Source organism: Apteryx rowi, unplaced genomic scaffold (genome assembly GCF_003343035.1).
Source record: "Apteryx rowi isolate R43461 unplaced genomic scaffold, aptRow1 scaffold_785, whole genome shotgun sequence".
NCBI classification, from domain to species: domain Eukaryota; kingdom Metazoa; phylum Chordata; class Aves; order Apterygiformes; family Apterygidae; genus Apteryx; species Apteryx rowi.
In genome coordinates, this window is record NW_020451077.1 from 156,790 (window position 1) to 180,511 (window position 23,722).

At 37.7% G+C, this 23,722-nt stretch overlaps 1 protein-coding gene across 1 annotated transcript; it reads right to left on the reverse strand.

The window, feature by feature from the left end:
* Window positions 1-13,409: 13,409 nt before the first annotated feature.
* Window positions 13,410-19,501, reverse strand: HS3ST5 (heparan sulfate-glucosamine 3-sulfotransferase 5). Its single transcript, XM_026088805.1, has 2 exons — window positions 19,388-19,501; window positions 13,410-15,159 (listed from the first exon to the last, which is right to left on the reverse strand). Exons 1-2 carry the CDS (start codon window positions 19,492-19,494, stop codon window positions 14,229-14,231), a joined length of 1,038 nt encoding a protein of 345 aa, XP_025944590.1. The 5' UTR covers window positions 19,495-19,501; the 3' UTR covers window positions 13,410-14,228.
* Between the last annotated feature and the right edge of the window lie 4,221 nt (window positions 19,502-23,722).

Consider the following 23,722-nt stretch of genomic DNA (forward strand, 5'->3'; position numbering starts at 1 on the left):
CTCTGTAAACTTTTGATCTACTCAAGATTAATGGGAGTCAAATACCTCTTACTACCTTTGTAAGTTAAACACGATCTTGCTTCTCTTTAAGAAGGTTGCCTATCCTTAAATCAAGACATTTACCTTTTTTTAAAAAATATTCCCATCTGATCTCTAAAAGATAATACCTAGTGCCTTACTAAAAATGAAGTTAGACTAACTGTTCTACAATCTCTGGAATAACCATAGAATTTTGCCTTAATTATGACATAAAACTAGTCCATTTTCCATCTTTGGGGATCTGTGTTGAACTTCTGTTCAGTGACCTTTTTTTTTTTTTTTTTCAAAATTGCCACTAAAAATTCACCAATTAGTAGCTACCATTACCTTTAGAAACCTTGGCTATGTCCTTATTGTCCTTGGCTTATGTCCTTATTCCTGACTTATTTTACTGAAATAAAATGTTTAAGAATCTTAAGTCTTAAACTCTATGGGCAGGAGACCCTGTCATACAAATCAACTRAAAAGCAAAGGATTGAAATGGGCATGAAGACAAGATTCTTCCCTCTCTTCTCTTGTCCTGCTTTGTCCTGCATTTATCATTATCTATAGAGAAACTCATACTACTCTTGGCTATTTGGTACTATTCACAATAGATTTCAGTCAATGGGGCTGCCAAACTAACCTCTTTCATCTGCATTAAGGGATAAATCCTGAGGCTTCTTTAWGAATAAGGAAGAGATGAACTCGCTGTTTTTCTAGAACATGTGCACTTTTTTTTTTTTTTTTGAATTGACCTAGAAATTTTAACCCTGTGCAAGCAATTTTGACCCAGCCAAGACATAAGAATCTTGGCCCCTGTGTTAGGGTGTCCAGCTATCTAACATGTCAAGTGGTGACCTGTTGTTCCTACTTCAGCTGAGCTGCCAGATGTTTGGAAATCCTAGCCTTGTCAGCATAACTGCTGTGCACAAGGCAGAAGTCTCACATGCTGAAGACATTTGCAAAAAACAAGAAATATAGTAACCCSCAGACAACTACGAAAATTACCCTGCATCCTGATAACTGATCCTGCAGATGACACAAAAGGGACTTGCACACTATCGGATGACAAAATTGAAGGGAGGGACGGTGATACTGTGGGAGAAATAATATAAATGGTCTTGACACTGATGGAGCAATTTGTGTAGAAACTGATCTTGATCATTTTTATTGTCAGGTTCAATAAACCAATGATGTATTTTTAGTCAAAATGACAATAAAATACAATCACTCTGTAACAGTAACCGACCTCCTGATTGTTTATTTTCTCATCAATTTTTATGTTATCTGGAAATGGCTGAGCAAAGATCTTTTATGCTCATCAATGCTGGTAAAATATTGAATAGCATGGAGCCCTTGAATCTTCTGTTTTTTAAAATATAATTAATTATTAAATAATACTCTACTAAAATATCATTTTAAAAGATATTCCACTGAAGCTATGTTATAAATTTGATGAGCTTTCCAGCAGAAGTGCCCTCAGATAAAATAATCAGCTGCAGCGCTASCTATAATTTATGGATGGATTTTTAAGGAGCAATCCATCCCATTCTCTAGTTAGATTTGGTGGCTTGAAACAGATTCACAGCAGTACCCCATCACAGTTACTATTATTAGCATTTATGTTGCTAACTGAAATTCTAACTTTCAAAGCACTGAATTTCCTGTAAATCAGAATGGTCTGACACTCTGTGACAGATAACGGGGCAAACAATCCTCTCTATTCTACCAAGTGTTACAGTGCATTTCTACAGTGGAGTTTGAGGATAAGATCACAATTTGAAGTTTTGATGGTTTTTATTTTTTAGCTTGTGGGTTATGCTGTTTTGCTCCATTGCTTCTCCTATTGCTTGGGAATTTTCATTTTAGCTATGATTCAGGTCTTTGAATAGAAAACTAACATTCCTGTTTCAAGTGATCAGCAGAGAGCTCTCTCTCCACAAGTTCTGTTGGGTAATCTAGCTCTTACACTGTCATTATTGTTATTATTATTATTGTTCTATGAATTACAGCAGTGTTAGTTCTTCAGGATTAGGGCTATCTACATTTGTAACACTTTCAAGTGACCTAGTTATGAGCCCAATTTGGCAGTCACTTTATGAACAGAGAAACGGAAGGCAGTTGCTATCACAAAGATCTGCGTTAAGCACTGCCATGATTGCCTTTTCTATAACACTCTGATGGTGAAAACCGTGGGTCATGAGGATTTTATACCCCACAATGTGAGGAAATTCAAGCATAAATATCCAGCCAGTGGAAGATGTTTTTAGAACATTCTGCTGAAGATGGTCTAAGAGGCTAGAAGAAATATGAGATTCTTGGGACCAAAAGAGGAAGCCTGATTCGTAGCTGAATTAAGACACTCAGCTGAGCAACTGGATCTCTCAAAAGTTCTGGAGCTGGTCTTGGCTTATAGAGGGAGATTTAAAAAATATCTAATATTAAGCTGAACTTGACTGCTTTAGATATGCAATACTTCTATGTAATAGGAAGGAACAGGACTTGGTGACTTACAGCTTTCTTAGGTGCCTGTATTCTTAACTGGGAAAGCAGAATAGTTAACTGGCACTCGAGCTGAGCCTGTGCCTTCATTCACACAAATACAGGTGTGCAGAGTCCAATCAGTCTAACTGGACAGCACATACCTGGAATAGGTGTATGTGATTATATAGGGCTGCATGACCATGTGGGAAAAGGTATATACCTGGTGAAACAGYTATCAAAAACTGCAAGCTACAGAATGTGTCTTCAGTTTATTCTGGTCCTTATTTTTTTATTAAAGAAACACTTGAAAATGAAGCGGTATTTTTTTCCATTTATATGTTCATGTATTCACATGTATTCTATGTGAATACATGTCCCTTCTGGTTTACTTATGAACCTATTTTCTCTAGTGTTTCCTTTCCTCRATAAAGCTGTAAAAGCCTTTCTGATTCATCATAGATACTTTGACTAGCGTTAAATTGTTTTGCTTATTCTCATCTCCTAAATTTTGCCCTTACATGTGCCAACTGACTTGTTTATTCTCTTTTTCTATTTCCAATATAATTCTTTTTGTGCTTAAACCCACAGATTTTTACTCCAATCTCTTGTCAAATTACATCAGACTCTTGTGATTCCATGTATTCTTTCTTTTCAAAGAAACTGGTGCCTTCTATCTATCACTTTTATTTTCTACTTTTTGTGTGTGTGTTTTTTATTCTGAGATGCAGAAGCAGTTTATCTCCTTGGGAGATATGAGCTGCAGGGTGATAGCAATGATTCATTTGGACAATTCAAGTTGGCTATCTCAGTGTATAAAATTTCTCATCCAAAACTTTTGCAGATTCCCCTGCATCCTGAATCCTAATAGAATCCCTGTCTTGGACAAGTAATATAATCCTGGCATGAGAGCTGTGCATGACTCTCCATGAGTTATGCTCACGTTGCTCAGGAGTCACACCTTGGCCATGCCTGCTCTGTAGTGGCTCAATATGTGTGCAAACATCTCCCTTCATTTAAAACATGGAGCTGGCCTTTGGAATTAGCTTCTATTTATGTGGTTAATTTCTCATATATTTCAATTAGAAGCATAATAACCTTTGTCAATACCTGTGTCTTGACACACACTGCTGCCTTTTCTCCTCCCTGGAAATTTGATGAATCACCAAAGCAAGAAACACGGCAAAGGGGCAAGATTTCTCTCATGCGAGAACTTTGAACAATTACATATCTATTGCTATGCAAAAATACTTAGATCCAGAACACAAGAGTTACAAAGTCCCTTCCTAAAGCAAAAATACAAGAACATATTTAAAATAAGAACAAAACAACCAAAATAAACAAAGTCTTACTAAAACAACAACTTTTGTTAAACACCCTTAGGGAGAGACTGAGAGAAAACTATGTGACAGGTGTTTGTCTGACAGGTAGAAGGTAGTCATGTATGGTGGAGACGAACTCTAGAGACTAGGAAAGATCAGGTGTACACAAAAGATTTGGAGTAAGACTCGCTCTGCATGTACGCGTACTGAAAGGATATGTAGCAAGGGAGACATCTGTCTTTTATTCCCAAGCAGAAAGTGACAGCAGCTCTCCAGGAATCACATGTCTTTACTGAGTGATGGGTCAGGGCACACATCTGGTTCAGCAAACAGACTCATTTGGCTCCTGTCCTCCCACAGCTGCTGATTTGGATRCCCCAACAAAGCCAAGTGTCTCTGCCAGTTTGGGGGCATAGCCCTCCCCTGGGGGCTGCACTGAGRCTGCTCACAAGCTGCTGTGCCTTGAGGTTCCCTGTTTTAATCCCTTTGGTATGAATCAACACCACCCACAACCATCCACATGAAAGACTTTGATTAAGTCATTAAGACTTTGATTAAGATTAAGATTTTGGATTAAGTCATTACTCTGGATCTGTGTCTCCCTTTGGTAGAGATTATGGGGAGCCTGATGATCTGAGATTCAGGGTGAGAATGTGATGGGGTAGGTACAGCATGGGAGGAGGAGGGGAATGGGTGCACGTATGCTCCTAATGATCCTATGTCAGTTCCCAGAGACATTTCTATTCACTTCCTGACCATGGCAATGTAACACCAATGGAGTTGTCCTACTCTGGATACAAGCTGACAATATGTTGGATACACTGGCTGGATATGCTAGGACCAAAATCACTGCAGACAAAGCAGTCTTACAGAGCTTACTACATAACCCTGGCCTAAAGATCACATTAGTTTGAACAGTATGTTCTCCAGCAGCTGTGATGCTTCTCTCTTTTTCACACCCGAGACTTTCCTCTTTTCTCTCTAGGGCTATAAAGTCAGGTCCCACAGAACTATCTCTCTCTGATCTTTTGACAGCATCTTAAATTAAAGGCAGTGGTRTTTCATTTCTGTGGGATCTGTTTCTCTCTTGGATTTGACTTTTAGTTCTCCAGAAGTAAATGAGTTCCTAGATTCACAGAATGCATTTCCAAAATGCTACAGCAGAATAACTGAAATTAATTGAATGCAAAGTGCTACTACACCTTCAGCTTGATCGCATGAAAAGCTGTGCAAGTTAAAAGGGCATCAAATCTGCTGAATTGTAACTAATGAAGAGCAGTTAAGGAAATGAAATGAGATCACAAGGGTTACTCAAGTAAGCTCTAATGCTTTTTTCATAACGTGTTCTAGGTTTGAAGATTTCTTGGTAGATAACAGAGCAGTTCTACCTCTTGACCATTTGAGTCAATTGGTCAGAGTATTTAAGTTTTCCCATGCCATGTGAACAAGTACAGYGTCAGCCCCATAGTTTACTATTCAGAGACGTGGTATTGCGGAGTACGTGGACTCATATCTCTCTTGAAATAATAATAGCAGTGGTTTCACTTGGAGACTGCTATGCTGTTCCTAAGCTTAGAAAGTCCAAAGTTGACTGATAGCTTGCAGGCCTAGAGTTTGGTTTCATAATATGTTTTCTTTTTACTAGACATTTGGGGTGACTACAACTCATTTTTACAACGTCTAAACTTTGTCACCACCTTGTGGAATTTGCAGCCCAGAAGTAGGTGCTTAGGTTTCCCTTACCATGTATAAGGAAATGTGCTTTCTAATACTATGTATAAGGAAATGTGCTTTCTAATAATTCAGCAATCAGTACAGTCTATACTGAAAATATCAATATAGTCTCTTATCCCTTCGTGGCATCCATCAGTTAGGCTTTCCCTGAGGAGACGGTAGAAGATATAACAGGGCTGAATAAACCTAGCATACATTCACGGCATGTGATCCTGCTTCACCAGTGTCCACGTCTTGCACTTACCCAAATTAATGGCTAACYTACATTCCAGAGTTTCCCTAGCTTGGCGGAATCTGAATGCTTATCTATAAGCATATCCTAACCATGGTGCAGTCAAGTAGGAAGAATGTAGGCCAGGGCACTTTTTCAACAGCCAGGAAGAGAAGATCCCTGCCATTCTAGCCTGTTCCCATGATCATTTCTGCTCTTTTATGCAAAATAAAATGCATTGCTGCTACTTTTGTTAATCAAGTAACTTAGCATTTTGTGTCATTGCTATTCTAATCTATTGAGAAATTGGAGCAAAATTAAGAATCTAGAGTGTTTAGATGGATCCAGGGCTTGGCAGGGCTTCTGAGTAGCTATATTCTGGATATATTTTAATACCGAAATATCACAACTAGAAGTGAACATGGCGATCATGACATACTCAGCATCAACTTGCAGCATTTCAAAATAAAGCCCATGTGGCTTTGCAAAAGGAAATTTTWTTGGGATCTCAAACATAAAAGAACCTATATGAGTAGCTGCTGTACTCCTTCCCTATTTGTTATCAGCTGATAGATCRGCAGGTGATTCTATCAGAGCAGACCACGTTCATGCAGGTGGCAAATGTAGTCTCCAGGACAGAAGCACTGTCAAGTTTTTTTCCTAATTAGCGTGAATACAAGTTTTTTCCTCCAATTAATTCTGTGGGCCTTCAGAGCAAATTGATTTAAATGAGCCTGGAGGTGTAACAATACCTACCCATACTTTAGAATATGCATTGCTAATTACCACCCATGTCAATGATAATTACATGTGGCTACCTCTTAGATGACTTTGCCTTTAGCATTTCCTTTTTACAAAAAGACCCCCAAAATATAAACAAAAACAAAAAAAACAAAAAAAAATCTCCTTGATGCAGACCAGCCCTTTCAATGCATAGAAAATCTGGAGGTTTTACTTTCTTAAAATACAATTTTTGTGTCTAAAGATTTTTAAGACAAGATTTAAAATTTTTTAAGACAAACGATGGTTTCAGTTCACCAATCTTCTGGGCCATTTCTTTACAAGGCACTGTGATCCACCAGAGCCATCCAGTATAAATAGTTTTTTATGTTTCTAAAGCTGTATTATTAGTAGAGCTGCACTGAAGCACTTCTAACAGCTGGAACAATTTTTTGAAGATGTAGCTGGTAATAATGCCACTGCTAGGTCCCATCTCTTATGAAACGCCTATCACTTTTTTCATATAGTAGGGAATTGTAAATTAATTCTTCTAAGTCTCCATGGGTTTGGAATAGAAATGGTGCCTTCACAGTTCAGCGAAGTGGAAAGTCTTTCATYAGTAAAAAATCAGCCAAGGAATTGGATGGCAAAGGCCTCATACGTTGCAAAACAGTTATTTGTAATCAAGGCCAGGAGTAAGATATGCATGAGTCTGTCATGTTTCTTTCTGTTTATTTAATCAGCCTTAGGCATAACATCAGATGATTTGAAGTAGCATTGTTTCCTTGTCATGTATTATGATAAGCTACATCCTTTATGTATAGTGTATGTACTATATCAAAGGACTGCAATCTGTTCAAAATATAGGCATTTCATATTTTGCCTGAATTCTGATCAATAACCAGAACTTTTTCATAGAGGCATTAACCTTCAGAAGTACTGACCACTGCTTGGGGGGGGAGATTATTTTGAAAATTGTTAGACACAATAAGCTAAATACAAAGACATCAACAGAATCATACTCTGCATGGCACAGTCCTACTCTGCAGTCACAGTGGCAATGACTGTGACAGCCTACACTGATGTTTCTTTGCATATCTCACAAGACATACATTTCAGGGAGTTCAGTGTCAACCGTGGCTTTCTGTGCACCACATTAGAGAAGTTCGTAGCTGAAATTGAGTTGAATAGAGTCAAAGCTCAGCTGAAAATAAGCTTGAAATAAGCTAAAAAGAGTAAGGTAGTCTGGCCAACATCAGCTCCTGAAGTCATGCTACTCTGCCAGTTTTAATATGGATCTCTTAACAGCAGGTAATCTTAATACCATATGCTAAGCACACTGCAGCAGATGGACAATGGTGTTCTAGTCTTTTCTGTGCTTTTCTTGCACTTTTCAGTTCAACCCCTAGGAAAAAGGCTGCTATTCAGATTGATAACTCATGGATGTTCTCTAAGGGCTTGACTCTCACGGGTGTACTGCTGGAGAAAGCACTGAAAATCACTAAATACAGTTAGTGATAGCTGGTAGTACTGAAGGTGGATCTGTAATATCTGCCTCAAAGTTGTCAGAATGTGGATCAGGATTTAAAGAATGGATTAGTCAGAGGTGATCAACCAGTAGAAATACATTATAGAATATCATACTGGTAAACATCTCCACAAAGAAAGCTGTAAACAGAGGCAAAAGGAACCATAGCTGGTAATGATGTTTAGTCTGAACAGGTCACTATTTCAGTCACATTCATGGGCCTTCGGTAACAAAATCAAGCACTTATTTGGCAATTTGAGACTCATTAGTTCTATATTACTACTGTTTTGAAATCTTTTTTTTTTTCTCCACTGCGAAGTAAATCTTTTTATATGATAGGCTTTAAACAGTGACACTAAAATAGAAGACTAACAACACTGTAGCCCAGCAGCCAGTGAGCCTCCTTGGAGCTGATAAGTACAAAAACGAATGTTTGACAAGGTGCATCACAATTACACAAAGTCAGTTGCAACACTTATAGCAATAAAACATTCTTTGAAGGCCTAGATTTAGATACATTTACATTTTTACTTTTCTAGTATTTCTAAAAAGTTAAATCTTGGTTACTAGTGAAAAATCTTTTAAAAGTGTTCAGCCAAATTTTTTAAAAGTGTTTAGCCAAAATTCGTTTTTCTGCAAACAAGCAATTCAAAAAGCCAAATTTACAAACACTTATTCTATTCCTGCAGTCTTTTACAAATCTGAGGACCAAGTCTTCTTAAGGGTTTCCAGTAAAATTAAAGGCTTCTGGCAATTGTTATTTGAAGAAACTAATAAAGCAAGCCATTGCATTTTCTAAATGAGGTAAGTAGGGAAATAAAACTTCCATTATTATATCATTATATTCATCATCAGATTTTAAAAGGTACTACCCAAACTTATGTGATTCATTTTACACATCTATTATTGCAAATTGATAAATTAGGTGGGGGTTAGATTGTTGCTCTGAAACACCTTGACAAGGGACTTAAGGAGTTTCTGGATAAGTGCATGGAGGAGAAAGCCACTTAAAGCTACTAAATATGAAGACTACATGCTCTCACTGAAGAAATTCCATGATTACAAACTGTTGGAGCCTAGAAATGTATTCGTGCTTTCCCTGTCTTTATACCTTTCCCGAGGCGTTAACTTTGGCTGCTTCTAGTGCTGGACCCTATTTTGAACATACCTTTGCTCTGACCCAGTACAACTTTTCTGATGTTACTCACTTTTTTAGATCAGGTTAGTTTTCTGCTTGCTTAGTGATCTGAAACAGCTCAGTGTGGAAGGACAAGGTGAGCATGAGAGTCAGTGCAAAGGAGAGGGAAAGAGGACATTGTGCAGGGAGGTTGGGGCCTTGGCATGCATCAGTGCCTACCTCTGCCAATCATGGATTGACTTAAACTGCCCTGGGATTTTAGGGTCCCTTAAACACCCAGCTTCCAAAGTTAGTTTTACAAGCAAAACAGCAGTGTATCCCATTTTAACAACTTCTGTCTGCTCTTTTTGAAGAAGAGTCATTTGTGAACTTCCTAATCACTTGCACCAAAAACATCAGCAGTGATTTGTAAGACTGTCGTTAACAAATGATGATTCTGGATAATCACTGCTCCAATATTAACTGCTTTAGAAGAAGCTGGGTCTTGACCTTCTTCAAGTGAGTATTAAAAATCCCTTCCAGTGATGGGTCTGTCTTTGACCTTCTCCAAGGAAGCAGAACATTAATCTAAGTGATATATTATTGCTAGAACAGTCTCCAGCACTGATAAAACTTCATTGAGTTATATCAGTTAAACCTCAAGCAAACGCCTTTTGTTAGAGCTTTCAGCCCTGCTGCATGGGAAATAAACCATTTACATTTGTGAAATCATGTCTGCAAAATAACTGGATGTGGTGACTTCAGTATGGGATTTAGGTACATCAGTTTAACAATGAGTTTATTGCATCAAACTGAAAATGTCTGGGAACAGAATTGTGGAATTCAGAAAAGCCTATAACTCATGAAATTTTTCAGCTTAGCAGCTTGAATGGGTACACACACATTTATGTAGTAAAGTCTCTCATGTTTCAAAACTTTGTTTTGAAAGCTTTACACAAACCAGCTCCCAATAACTTTAGAAGAACTTTATTTTCTTATTATTGCTAACATTCGATTGTTCAGAGGAAAATAGATCTAACTTGCTAAGTCATGATTTCACCAAGACTTACTAATATCTGTAGCTATATTGAGGATAGAGGAAGGAAGTTCCTCTGAAGCTTTACTGTCATGTTCTTGTGGGTTGACTGAACTTTTGCTTTTGTTTTCCTCAGATTATCATCTATGTTTTTGTCTTATGTATAACTCAAGTCAGAAGGGAGAAGCAATGCAAGCTAAACCTTTACCACGTCTGCTCAGTCATGAAACTTTTGCATTCACTCATCAGTCCACACATTCTGGATATACCGCTAAGGCATATGTCCAGTAAAAGTAGCTGCTAACATAATTTGGAACTGCAGAGAATTTAAATAATATGCATCAATGAAACAGATTTTCGTGGCTATATTGCCCAAGTTTATATGCATTCAACAGTGACTATTCCTCAGGGCCTTGCTGCAGAGAATGCCACGTGAGAGACATTGCTCACTGTGAGCTTTTTGAAATTCTCTTTTAATAAATTCTCTTTATTTAAATTATTTAAATTATTTTTAAATTATTTAAATTGTTAAAGTTATTAAATTATTCAAAATTTATTTCTAAATTTAATAAATTCTCTTTTCTGGAAAGTTTGCCTGCTATGCAACCTATATTATTATACCCTCTGCCATTCTACATCGCTGCTGAGGGCATCCAAGATGGGAAAAAGAAAGGTTTCTCTGAGTTACTTCCGTGTCTTCTCCAATCAGAAGACTGCCAACAGTTCCCAAAATGAGCTAAGTCAATTAGCCAGGGAGTAAACACATGAACATCAGTGCTTCCACAGCTTGAGTCTGAACATTGGTTAGACTGGCTCGTGACTGTGGGTTTGGGCCTTCTCTGTGGTCTGTGTAACACTGAGCTGATGGGCAGTGCTCAACAAGAACTTTAAYGGCAGAGGAAGATCTTGGGCTAGTATAATGTAATATATTGCTACAAACATTGTATTTCTTGTATTCTTAGACATCATGGCAAAAAACAATGCCATTAAAATATGGCAAATATATTTTCATCATGCTTATTCTGATTTCCCAAAGAAAAGGCAGTATAAGGGGTTAATGGTAAGTGAAACAGTGATCTCCAAATGGCAATCCTTTAGCTATCTATATACTGATTTCTGAAAATACAATTTCAAATTCAGCTTTCATATTCTTTTATGTTGTAAATTGTTGTTCTATTGAGTTTAAATAGCAGCTGGGACAATCTGATAAAAATGCACAGAAATATTAGAAGATTTAATCCAAACATTTACCAGAGCTGTGAAGCCTGCAATTTTGCAGTACAGAAAATATGAATGATGCAATGCCGTTAGACAGCTTGAATGCCATAAGTTAACAGCTGCAACTTCATATAACTGTGCATCACGTTGCAATCATAAACCCAAGCTATGAGCTCTCTTCCCAGTCTGAACACTCAAGATCAATTTGAATAGAAGTGATTCACCCATAACTTGGAAGCAAAGCAAAGTGGATGAAATTAATTATTCACAAATTGGTCTTGAAGAGGTAAATACCATAGGGTCAGAACTTCTCAAACCAGTTATGAATACTGCAGCATAATCCCCATTATCTTAGGAGTGTGTTTTGGGTGGTTTGTTGGGTCTGTGTATTAAGAACCAGTTTTTATATTTTCTCTTCACTAGCTAATCTCAAAAAGACTCAAGGACATTGTGCTGAAGTTTCAGTGAAAGTGAATCAACATCCTGCTCCTTTAAACCTCTTAATATATTGCAGTGCCTTCAGTCCCACTTTACTCCCCTACTACTCCTGACCATTCCTTTGTGCTTTTTTTGAACCAGATTTATCTAAGGTATGTCCTAAACTTAGCTAGGTGTCTCCAAATTTGCAAATGAGAAGCTTGAGTTAAAGTTGACTGGCCTTGATGGGAATATGAGTAGTCAGTGTCTTTTAGTTTGTAGTCCCTGTGATTTTTTTGGACAATGTAAAGAGATATTCATTTCAAGTGCATGTTTCATGCTTAGAGGTAGCTTTGGTCTAACTTACCTCTTTTCATTGCAAATATATCTCAGCCCTCAGTCATAGCTTGTGGACATGACTAAATCAAGCCAGCAACTATCATACAAAGCCATCTGGAATCTGTCTGCTTACCGAAAGACCTTGCAAATTTTATATTGGATAATCCTCCTTCTCTTTGAACACTATTAGGTGAGATAAACATCTCAGTCTAGTGTCTGGTCATGGGCTGGATAAATGGCTATCATACAGAAAGTAATGAGTAGTACTGTAACTGCTGTGGAAAATTTCACATATGCTCTACCATGTTGTGTTGGCAAGTCTCCAAATCAGCATGAAGAAAGGGCATATTACTCACAATCCTAGCACATACGATTAAAGATACAGTGAGACAAGTAGCAATCTCTCACAAGAGATTTGAAAAATCACTTGTTTAGAAAATGGATGCTTCCAAATCACTGAGCAAGATAAACAGCYCACAAGGAAAACTTGATCTTATTACAATCTGAACTACCAGTTACTCTGCCACCATAGCTCAGAATATTCAAATGTTCTGGGATACCTCCCAAAATCTGTGTCCCTGTCAATCTTTAGATGTTGGTTTTAAAATACTCTTTTTTTTTTCTTTTTTTCTTGTTTCAAAAGACTTTTTTCAATCACTTTTATTGTTTTTCTTATGAATCTTTAAGAGCTGTACAACGTATAAAACATTAAAATATCCATTTCCTGAACTAATTTCTAGTCACTTGCTGAATGGAAACATGAGCTATATGTTTATATCAGTAATAAAAACTCTGTGGTTTTTTGTTTCTGAGCGGATGCATCTATTAACAGACGAAAGCAGAAGTAGCAGAAGTGTTTGCTTCACTTCTCAAACATCACCAGCTTTCAGGGATGTAATCTCTATAGCTCTTATTCTAATCCTGTTTGTCTGTCTGTCATTTTGGTTTTAATGGCTGCTCTGCTTTTCTGATATACCTGGTTACAGTAAYCTTTTACAGTCATTCTTTAGCCTCATGGGCAACTGCAACTGAATTAATTATTGCAAAGTGCTGTAACAGAACAGCAATAATGTTCTTTGAAGTGTATATTACACCACATTTCCAGATGGCTGAGTTTTTTAACAAACTCAGCTTCACCTCATATATCAGTTTTCTCAATGGTCTAAAACCAGGTTTGCAAGTGAAACTCTTTCTCACGCACATGCACACAGTTTGTCTGAGCTAAGGGACCACACTGATACACATCAAGCAAAGGTGAAAAGCAGTTGCACATATAGGTAATTTTAATCCATTCCATTTTTAAATACCACAATAAATTTAATTTTCACAATAAATTAAATAGCCATATTCAGTTTACAAAATAGAATTACTTAGTGTGAAACTGGTATTTACAAACATTGTACACTATGTACACAATGTTGCTCTTTGTTGACACACGAGCATAGAAGAAGAAATTATTAGACCTTTTTTTGACGCATGATTGATATGCTACAAGTGACAGTATGGTCCATACAATAAAACAATAGTGCAAACTCACCACAGGAACTCTGAAACAATGTAGTTTATATGAGATAAGATACTCATTTCAAATAATAAGAAAATAGTWCTATCCACTGTCATTGTAAAAATTCAGCACTGTATTTAAAGTGTCAGTATTCCTTTAGCAATATATATACCAAATATAGCCTGAATATTATGCTTCCCCACAGCTTCACAGAGTTTTGACATGAATTTGAATGGCATAAACTAACATTCTGCTTAGATCAATAAGTAAGTCACATAAACACTTTACTAAGCAAGAGGAACACTGACCCTTTTAATGGTATCTGAATTTATTTCCCTAAATACCACCTTTTCCTTTATTATTATATCTTAAAAGATGCAACTATGCTGACAGTAAATTTATGTTAGTTGCTACTCTGTAGAAAAGATTGATCCCACCATATATTTGGTCACACACTGCATATGTACAGGTATGCACGAAAAAAGTTACTTTGATAGCCGTGTCTATGAAAAGTGCATATTTTAGCAGAGACATTATTGCATGTCTCAGGTGCAACAGAATGTGTTGTATGAAGTTCAGTTTAGGGCCAGTTAAATGTCCTCCCAGTGATCTGGTAAAATTTTTGATTAAAAGGATGAAAGAACTTGCGCAATTTGGTAATGACAGAGGTATCCACCTCTGGATGAATGCGTCCCTTGCTACCCGCCAGGCACTTGTTAAAGACAATGTTAAATCGCAAGCAATAAAACCCTCTGGTGGCATTGAAGTATAAATTGTACTGACTTATCCTTGGAGGAAGATTTAGGAACTTCTCGACCAGCTGGAGTTCTGGCAGTGGTTCAGTGATGAGTCGGTCTCCATCTACAATATGAAACTGCTCAATTGGGAAATATTTTAACCATCTCTCCAGGTGTTTTGTGTAGATGCTGGTTCTCACTGCCTTATACTTAGTGTTCACTTCGCAGGTATTAGGATCAATAGCCAGCTTCTCAAATTTGTAGTAAGTTTTGTTCTTTCTCTCCTTCCCTTCCAGCACCTGAGTGTAATCAGAAATAGCTCTTGTGGTGGGTTCCCTGACAATGATCAATAGTTTGATAGATGAGTTCATTTTGTAAATCCTTTCAGGTACTTCCTCTGTGATAAAATATGCAGGGCTTTTCTCAATTGTTATTTGATGAGGGTAAGAAAAAGGCATTTTTTTCCGGTACCACTCAATCCCCTTGGCATAGTTCTCATCATTGTCAAAGAAGTGAATCTCTTGAGAAGCTTTGACCACTGTGGGGTGAAGGTTCAGCATCTCCAGCAGTGCTCGGGTACCTCCTTTCCGCACCCCAATGATGATGGCCTTGGGAAGCTGCTGAACCAAATTGTGGAGTCGTATCTGCTCCTTTGTGGCATTACCCTTACGGAACTCATGGAGTAGCCCACGTTTGAACTGCAGAGCTCGGAGCGGGATTTCCTCTTGGCCATGGGGTCCAAATCGACTGTCAATGGGACAGAGGGGCTGCAGTCTGCAATCAGCATAAGAGATATTTGTAAGCAGAGGACAGCTCATAAGGCAAGGTTATAGTATAAGTCAAATAGATTAATGGAAGCCTATTGCAATGCAATGTGTGTATCTTTCACATTCTACTTTATTCTGCCAATAGTTAAAAAGTTTGCAAATCATTTGATTATTTATTCTGATATTTTGCTATGATTTGACTGAGTAGTTAGTAAGTCCTAACTCCACCTTTTCGTTCTTTTCAAGCACAGGCACTATGGTTACTCTTCTCTAGGATTCATGTACCTTGCTTCCTTTCCCATGCTACTGATTAGGGTGAGATTGCTTCAGCAGTTTTTTAAGTATTCTAACGTTAGTTTTATTTGGCCATTTTGATCTGAAAACACAGTGTATCTAAGTCTTCTGTTACCAACACTTCTCCTATTCTGGCCTGAATACTTTCCCATGGTTCCCATTGTTCACTTTATTAGCTGCCTGATCCAGAGAAGGCCTTTTTAGTGACGAGGAATAAAAAGGATTAGACACTCAGCTTTCTAGGCATTGACTCTCAATATTTTCCCTCCTCATTAGCAACTGCCCTGTGTTTTCCCTGAGATAGAATCAGAAGGACCAAGGTTCAGAATCAGGGATGATTATCAAGGCATAGAAAGAGCAACAAGAAAAGTTTTTTTAAAATACATTTATTGCATTACCTGTACAATTTTCTTATCGTCTCTTATGTATCCTCCCAACTGTACCTCTTTTTTTTTTTGCCTTAGCTTTTCTTCTTTTGCCCCTGCATGTTTATGCTATTCTGTTATATTCATTTGAAATTATTTCATATATTTTCCACTTTTTATATGCTTCCTTCTGTTTGATATCACTGAATGCAAGAATTAATTCAGTAAGAAAAATGTTTAAATTTTGCTACTATAGAACTTTGAAGAAGCCCTCTCCCCCTTTCCCAGATCAGTGTTTCGCTCATTATACAGGCTAATACAGCACTGAAGATGAAATCACCATGTAGAGAGAGCTTCCAAAATCCTACAGAAAAATATCATTAATAATTTTGCAGAACTGTGTTCTTCAAAATTAAAGATATGTGAGAACAAAGGTTGCCTAGGCAATTTTAATATGAGCTTTCTGTGCATATATATTATATGTTTTTTAAATTACATGACCACATGCTATTACTTTTCACAGGACCCCTACCTCAGCCAGTACACCAGATGGGCAATGCTCATTAATATCTGTTTAGGTATTCAGCATTTATTTTGGTTCCTCAGCTTGTGGCCCCTCACTCATTTACTGTATATTATTCAAAACCTGCTTTCAGGACAGAATTATTTATTTCTTTGTAGCTTTTCCATCCTTCACTGCTTGTTGGGGTCTCTAATTTGACACTGAAGCTAGCACAATGGATGGTGGGGACAAATAAGTTTGATCTCTCTGGCTGACCAGATCACTGTTGCCTTGATTATCCAGATGCTTGTCCAGACAGAGCTGAGGAAACAACCCAGATGACATTGCTGGGTTCACATGAGCTTTAGTTATTTGTTTTCAAGCAAAAAGGATTCCACAACAGCAGTTCCAGACCTATCTCAACTAATTTTATCTCTTTTGCTCAAAAAGACAGTTAGTGCCTTCAGTGTAACACAACAGCTTGCCAAACAGGGTGGTTTCCTTTAAAAGTAAATAAATACTCAAGATATCCTCTAGCCTAGGGGAAAGACTGATGCTGTTAAAAGTCCTTCTTCAACACTTTATATATCAGTTTTGTAAGTCTTTCCCCTTTCTTTTTCTCTGTCTACACAATAGAAAAATATCTTTTATGAAAACCTTGGCAGTTATTGGATTAAGCAGGCTGTTGGCTCTTGGTAGCTGAGCTCCAACCGTAACTATTAGCTGTTATACTGCAGCACGTTAACATTTTTGATTCTCTGAGTCTTTTTTTCCATTAAAATAACAGGGTCCTTTGCAAAGAGAGTGTAAGAAAGACCTTTTTTACATCATTGTGAAGTTACTCTTCTGAAACAAGCAGTTTCTCAAGCTATTACCAATATTATTCTTGAAAAAAAACTAAAGTAGAACAATTCATCTCAAAGAATTATACTATTGGCAAATTTCAGAACACTTAAAATAGAGTTTTATAATGGGAAGAGCTGAGCAGTCTTAGTGACAAGTAGCAGTACTACCTGCACTGTCTCTCCTGATCCAGAGTACTTGCTAATATGATTCCAATGTAAACATTGCAGTGGCAAAAGATTATAAGCTTGGTTCCAKCAGGAGTGGTTCAGAGCGTTAGGTACAGAGGCTCCCTGCACTGCCAGTAGAGAGAGGTAGGCAACTTGAAGACTGATCACAATTTTCTCAGAATTGCTAGCCACAGAATTTGTTTGAGCTTCTACACTTCATTCACTCAGGATCCAAAGGGCCAGAGCCTCCCCTGTAAGTAAGTGCTCAACTTATAACATCTTATGACTCAGAGCATCAGGTAAACTATTGGTGATTTCCTTTCTGTCCCCCAAAAAAATAAAGAAAAAAAAATCCAGATGAAGAGCCTAATCTGAGACTATTAAATGTGGTCCATTCCCAGCTGTCTTGTTCAAATTGGAGCAGCATAAATAAAGCATAAATGAATCTGGATTTCTTCCTGAACAACTAGTTATTCCAAAGCCAATTGAAGCCACTCACAGTGTCCTKTTACTGACAAATTCAACAAGCTTGAATTGTGCCCTACTGCAGAGGTAGAAGTACATTTCCAGTTAATCCATCTGTGTTTTTCTCTCTCTTTCATAACAAGTCCAAATCAAGGGCTTTTTTAACAGTGTGGTATTTTTCATGCTGCATAATGCAAGAGGATGAAACTGAATTTTACTGCCATTGGCAACATTATATATGAAACCTGTGGAATTCACTGCTGCAGGAGGTCAGTGAGTCAAATACTGTGGCTGGATAATTTTACGGCCCTCAATAAATTCTGTAGATATGCRAGCATAGATAATAGTATAAGGTTAATTAGATTTCATGCCTCAGAGCATGAGATGTATTTCTGCAGGGACCAATAAAGAATGCTGTCCCCATTTACAGAATTGCATTAGTCTCAGTGAAGTTTTCACCTTTGAAGCATCAGCGCTGCTTTGACCACCAGGGGAAGGAAGATATAAATTCTGGGCTTAATTTACAAAGTGCTTATTCTTARCTGAGTACACTGACTCCCTCTTCTCCTGGAGCAGGGCTGAGCATCTGAAGAAGACATCCAGGAACCTCAGACTGAGCTCGTCATTACCAAGCAATGGATACTCTGTAGTTCCATTCTTACTTAACATTGCCTATTCGACCAGTGTTATGTCACAATTTTGAGCTCAAATAATATTTTCCGTCTTTTAAAAGAGCTAATAGACCAGTAGCACTAATAAGCTGTCTACTAGCTTCTGGAAATCCTGAACTCTAGTTTCACTTGCTTTTCCAAAGCAGCTTTTTTTACCCTGTCTTTGTGTATCACACATTAAAGCAATCCCAGGTCATTTTGAATGTGTCAGAAACAGCACTGTTAGTGCTGGTAGTACTACTATTACACTGTCAACAACCAGCTGGAAACTGGCCTGGTCAAAAGTGCCAAATACTCCTTGATTTCGTCTCTTGGATTTTCTACTTCTCTGCAGGAAATCACTTGCAGAGACAACCTACTTATCTGGCACATTCAACTCCAGAAAATCCTAGCTAATTAACACTGTTAAAATTCTCAAACCCTGCAGCAATCTTTCAAGTGAAATAGTATTCAAAACTTGACAAGCTGCTCTGCAGGCTCATACTTAATTTTAACTACCACCGTAGCATATTAATTGCTTGATTGTAAATTTAGGAAAGACGATACATAAATACATCATAACTGTTTTGCTGAAACTAGAGGTCAACACACAGATGCACACAGTCAAAAATGAGCTACTGTAATGACATTTTTACTGGATGCTGTTTTATTTCTTCTCTGAAAATAAGTGCAAATGCATTTAGAATACAAATGGGAAGACAGAGATACTTTGACAGAGATGACCTGCAACTCTATTATATTATTCCCTTCTGCAAAGGGGAGGAAAGAACAATGAAAATCAGTACTAAAGTGGACAGTCCTTCTATACATGAGTAGAAAGAAAAAAAAAGAAAGAAATCAGGCCTTTGTGCAATTACCGTTTAAACAAAAACTCAGAACACTCTGAACCCATTATAATTAGGAGAACAGCTACTTAATGACTTACCTATCCAAGCTCCCAACTCTGGCAACTAGATACAGGAGACTTCCAATAGCAAGGCTGCCTAGCACAAGGAGCTTCTGTCTCAGCAACGCCTGCTGTTTGAATAGCATGGCCCTCCATCAATCTTCAGGACTTCTCCAGTCTGCAGAGACAAGAACACATAAAGCACTCATCAGTAAGCAATATGCAGGTTAATGTTTATTAACAGGTCTTCAATCAGTTGTTACAAGTGATTAAGTCACACTTGCAAAGATCTTTTCAAACTGCAAAATAAGTAGTTAAAACTTTTTTGTCTGTTACTGCTTTTTTTGTTCCACATAGCAACACTAAGCAATGTATCTGGAATAGGGTGCTAATTTTGGAAGTGACAGTTCAGTTACACCCACCATTACTAGGGCTGGCTAACAGCYGCAGTGTGGGACCTGACTGGGTAGAGATTTGTATTGTAATTGGATGTCTTGCTAGGCAAATCTGTTCAGATTTTAAGCCCTTTAGAGTCAGACTGGGCTAGATTTCAACAGAGATTTAAATGCTCTGCTGCCAAGTGAGGCATCAGACACCAGGAGTTATGCATACATGTCCCATGCACACAGTGTATGGGGGGGCATGTTTACTGTGTCTGTATTATTATTATTATAGTGTAAGGAGGACAGAAATCTAAAACAGTGTATTTCATCATCTGTGCCAGCAATCCCATGATGTCAGACCTGAGAAGCATGTAGCTTGGGTGGGCACAACCACAGTTTTTTGACAGTAGCTCAATGGCAAGTGTGTGACCCATCTTCTCATCTCCTGCTGTGTATCGGGTTGGGCCATTCTGTGGAGAACCCCACAGGCACCTTGTTTGCCTGACACCAGCCATGGGATGTCACCTCAAGAAATGATCAGGCATAAACTGGCATCCTTGAGCTGAGTATGCCCCTACTCACCTCCAGCCTTCAGTAACATAGAAGCATGGACTTAAATTTCCTTTTCTGATATGCTCCAGAGCCCGCCTAAAGCCCACAAATGAGCTTGGCTTCGAATAGTTTGGATAAGAGGCAAGTCTGAGTCAAAAGATGTGACCCTGTGCCAAAAAGATTGAATCAGAATAACCACTATATAGAATTGGAGGACCCTGGGCAAGGTAAAAGGATGTGCTAAGCAAAACTATTTGTCTTCACCCTGTCTCTTCTCTAGGAATTAGGCTGTTGACTGGAATTGCAGACCTATTTAGGAAAAACAGTCATGAGCCACTCTTAGAGCTGGATGCCTAAATAGTTTCTTTAGAACTGAGGAGAAAAATCAGTCCTTTCTTTCAGAGCACAGGCAAAGATGATGTGATGCTCATTCTTTGTTTTTTACTCTCTCCCGCTCTTAGGCTTTCTCATAAATGTACAAGAGACTTACATTCAAATCTTCTCACTTGTTCAAGGGATTTAATGCCATATATTCTGCTTGCCAAGTGAATGCTTTAACCACCAAATTGATCCTCTTGGTATAAAAAACAGAAATATCAGCTGGAATCTCCTGAACTACTCATTCATATTCTCAATCCCTAGACCAGGGAATGTTTAAAGCAGTATGGAGCAGTTTCAATAGAAAGTACTTATTTTCTGAATTTTGACTAGACTTACTTATTTTGAACAATTTTTAATGGCAAGCTTTTTATGTTTTACTAGCAGTACAGGTTTACATCTTCTGCAGCTCCTTCCTTCTTTTCTAGCCTTGGCACTTGCATCAAGCAAGGCAGGGATAAATACATATAACTATATACAGAAGCAGGATGGATAGTGAAAGTGCAAGGTGTGACTGGCCACCCCTTACCAGAGTTTGCAAAAGTTCCTTTGTCCTGCCCATGTTGTTAAATTTTGAGAGTGACTGTGGTTATAGTTTTGGCCCAGAAAGCTCTAACAGGATTCTTGGATACAGTTTGGGAGCTAGTACAAGCCAGGGACCATTCCCAATAGGCCGCACATGTGGCCTGCCTTAGTGCTAAGTGAGTTTAATGGTATGGATACAAGCCACTCCATGCTGGTTGCCTTCAGGGCCACAGCATAGTCCCAAGCATATTTAATTTACTGCTGTAGAGAAAGCCTTTGTAAGTCCAGCTCATCATCTCTTGCTAAATGAACCATGCAACATTGGAACTCTGAGTCTGACTGAGCCTCTAACAAACTTCTGGTGTGCTAATAATAATAACTCCTTGTACAGCTGTAGAGCCAGGTCATAGCTCAGGACAACCTATCATAGAGAATATATTTATTTTTACATAGATAAAAGCAACTATATAATAAGAATTCTTAGATAAGTTCCCTATTGCAACAAGAATCATATAAAACAGAGAGAGGAAAGGAGTTTGTAATGTAAATACAGAGGCAGAAGAAGTATTATCACCCTTTTAAAAATAAATGAGGAACAGAGGTACAGATAGATGAAGTGATTTGCTCAAGGTCACAGAGAAAATCTGTAGCACTAGTGGGATTCAGGCTGAAGTGTCTGCATTCCTATAGAGTGCCTTAACTGCAAGACCAGTTTTCTCCTTTATTTCTTGATATACTTTTCTAAACATTGAAAGATAGATATAAAAGAGGAAGTCTAGATATTGAGCAAGGCAGACAACCCACAACTGAAGCATAATAATTTAAAAATGTAGGAAAATACATAGATATTGTATCTCTGTGTTGTTATGCTACTGCTAATTACTATGTCAATTAAGTTATTTAATTAAAAAAGAGGAAGGGGAAGATATGATGATGACAACGATAATAAATGTTCGTAGGTTTTCAGTTTTAAATCCTTCACTGCTGCTCTGTCTAGATAAAAGTATCATATCATTACAATAATAAGTTCTGAATTTCATCTCTCTGAAAACGTATACATCCCTCTCTACATGAAACTAAAGTTCTGTCCACACATTCTTCCTTATACAGGCTCTTGGATCCCAGTGCATTAGTCACGCTAACTCCTGTCTGCAGGCCTCTCCAAAGCTGTGGAGATCATCAGCACATAATGAAAACAAATTAAAGACAACCTGTTTCCTGAAGTAGATTCCATAAGGTCTTATTCCCTCAATATTCATGTCTGCAATAAAATCTAATGCATTAAAAAAAAAAAAAAAGTATACACTTATTGGGAATGTGATTTCTCTAAAATGGTTCCACCCGGTCTGTGTTCATGTATGAGTGAGGGTATTTCCATGCACAGAAAACTCATAGACAGAACAATAGCAAGTGCTAAAATACTGCTAGAAGTACAGATACAACATTATTTATTTGTCTACTTAATTTGTTGCTATCACTTTCATCATCTAATTTGGAGCCAATTGAGAGAGTTTTACTCCAGAGGGGTTGTGGCCTCTGTAATACTTTTCTCATATGTTAGGCTCTTACAGGAAACAAAATTTAGAGAAATAATATCGTAACGTCTGAAATAGCTACATCTTGCAACGGATATATTGAGATAGCTATATGTGACAGAGAAGAGGATTAACAAAACAGTTCTGTTTAAACCACTGAGTTAATACAACCAGAATGTGATTAAGGTGAAGGTCCCTAAGGCAGATATGTTACTGAAGACTAACATGGCAACACTTAAAATGGAAAAAAATGAAAATTCTGGGACACATTATAAGCYGCATAAAGTTTACCTTACAGAATGCACACTTTTAAAGTTAACAAGAAGCTGGAAGGCAAGATGAAATGTAATTCAAAGTGACAAAATTTTAGCAGTTACTTGAGTCAAATACTTTTTTAATTTGGATTTATTTCTCTGTCAGTGACCATGACTGAACTCACACATTGAAATTACTGACCACTAGGAAGAGGCTTGTGAAAGCAGCAGACAGAACTTTCCCAGTAGCTGGATGCTAAGTATGGAACTTCCTACTAAAAGAAATGAAAGTATACTATTGCACATATCTAGTAGACTTCAATCAGAAATATCTGTCTTGATATATCTAGTTAAATATGCAAAATACATGAGGAAAGTCACTTCCTGGATCCCAAGAGAGTCATGATGACTAAGAATAACATAAACAATTCATAATGTGGAATGAAAATATTATATTTTCTAGAAATCATATTAAAAAAAAAAGTAAGTTGCCTTGTGATTTCAGAGGCACACCTGATTTAACTTGTTAGACTGACATGGTAAAGTTACACACAGAGGGTTCATTTAGCACCATAAATTAATATCACCAACATATTGATTTGAATGTCTTGCCCAGCCCCATTTCCCATGCTCCTACCCTTGTGGGTGAGAGGAATGGAATTATCAAGTGAATTTCCAAGAGAAGACAGTGAAGAGGACTAGCAGAACTGTGATGATAATACCAGTTGAAAAATAGACGGACTGTTC

Excerpts from the sequence above, each read along its gene's own strand:
- HS3ST5 (XM_026088805.1), bottom strand. The coding sequence starts at position 19,494 with ATGCTATTCAAACAGCAGGCGTTGCTGAGACAGAAGCTCCTTGTGCTA. Across the intron at positions 15,160-19,387 it reads AGAGTTGGGAGCTTGGATAG|ACTGCAGCCCCTCTGTCCCA; the intron begins GTAAGTCATTAA and ends TGCTGATTGCAG.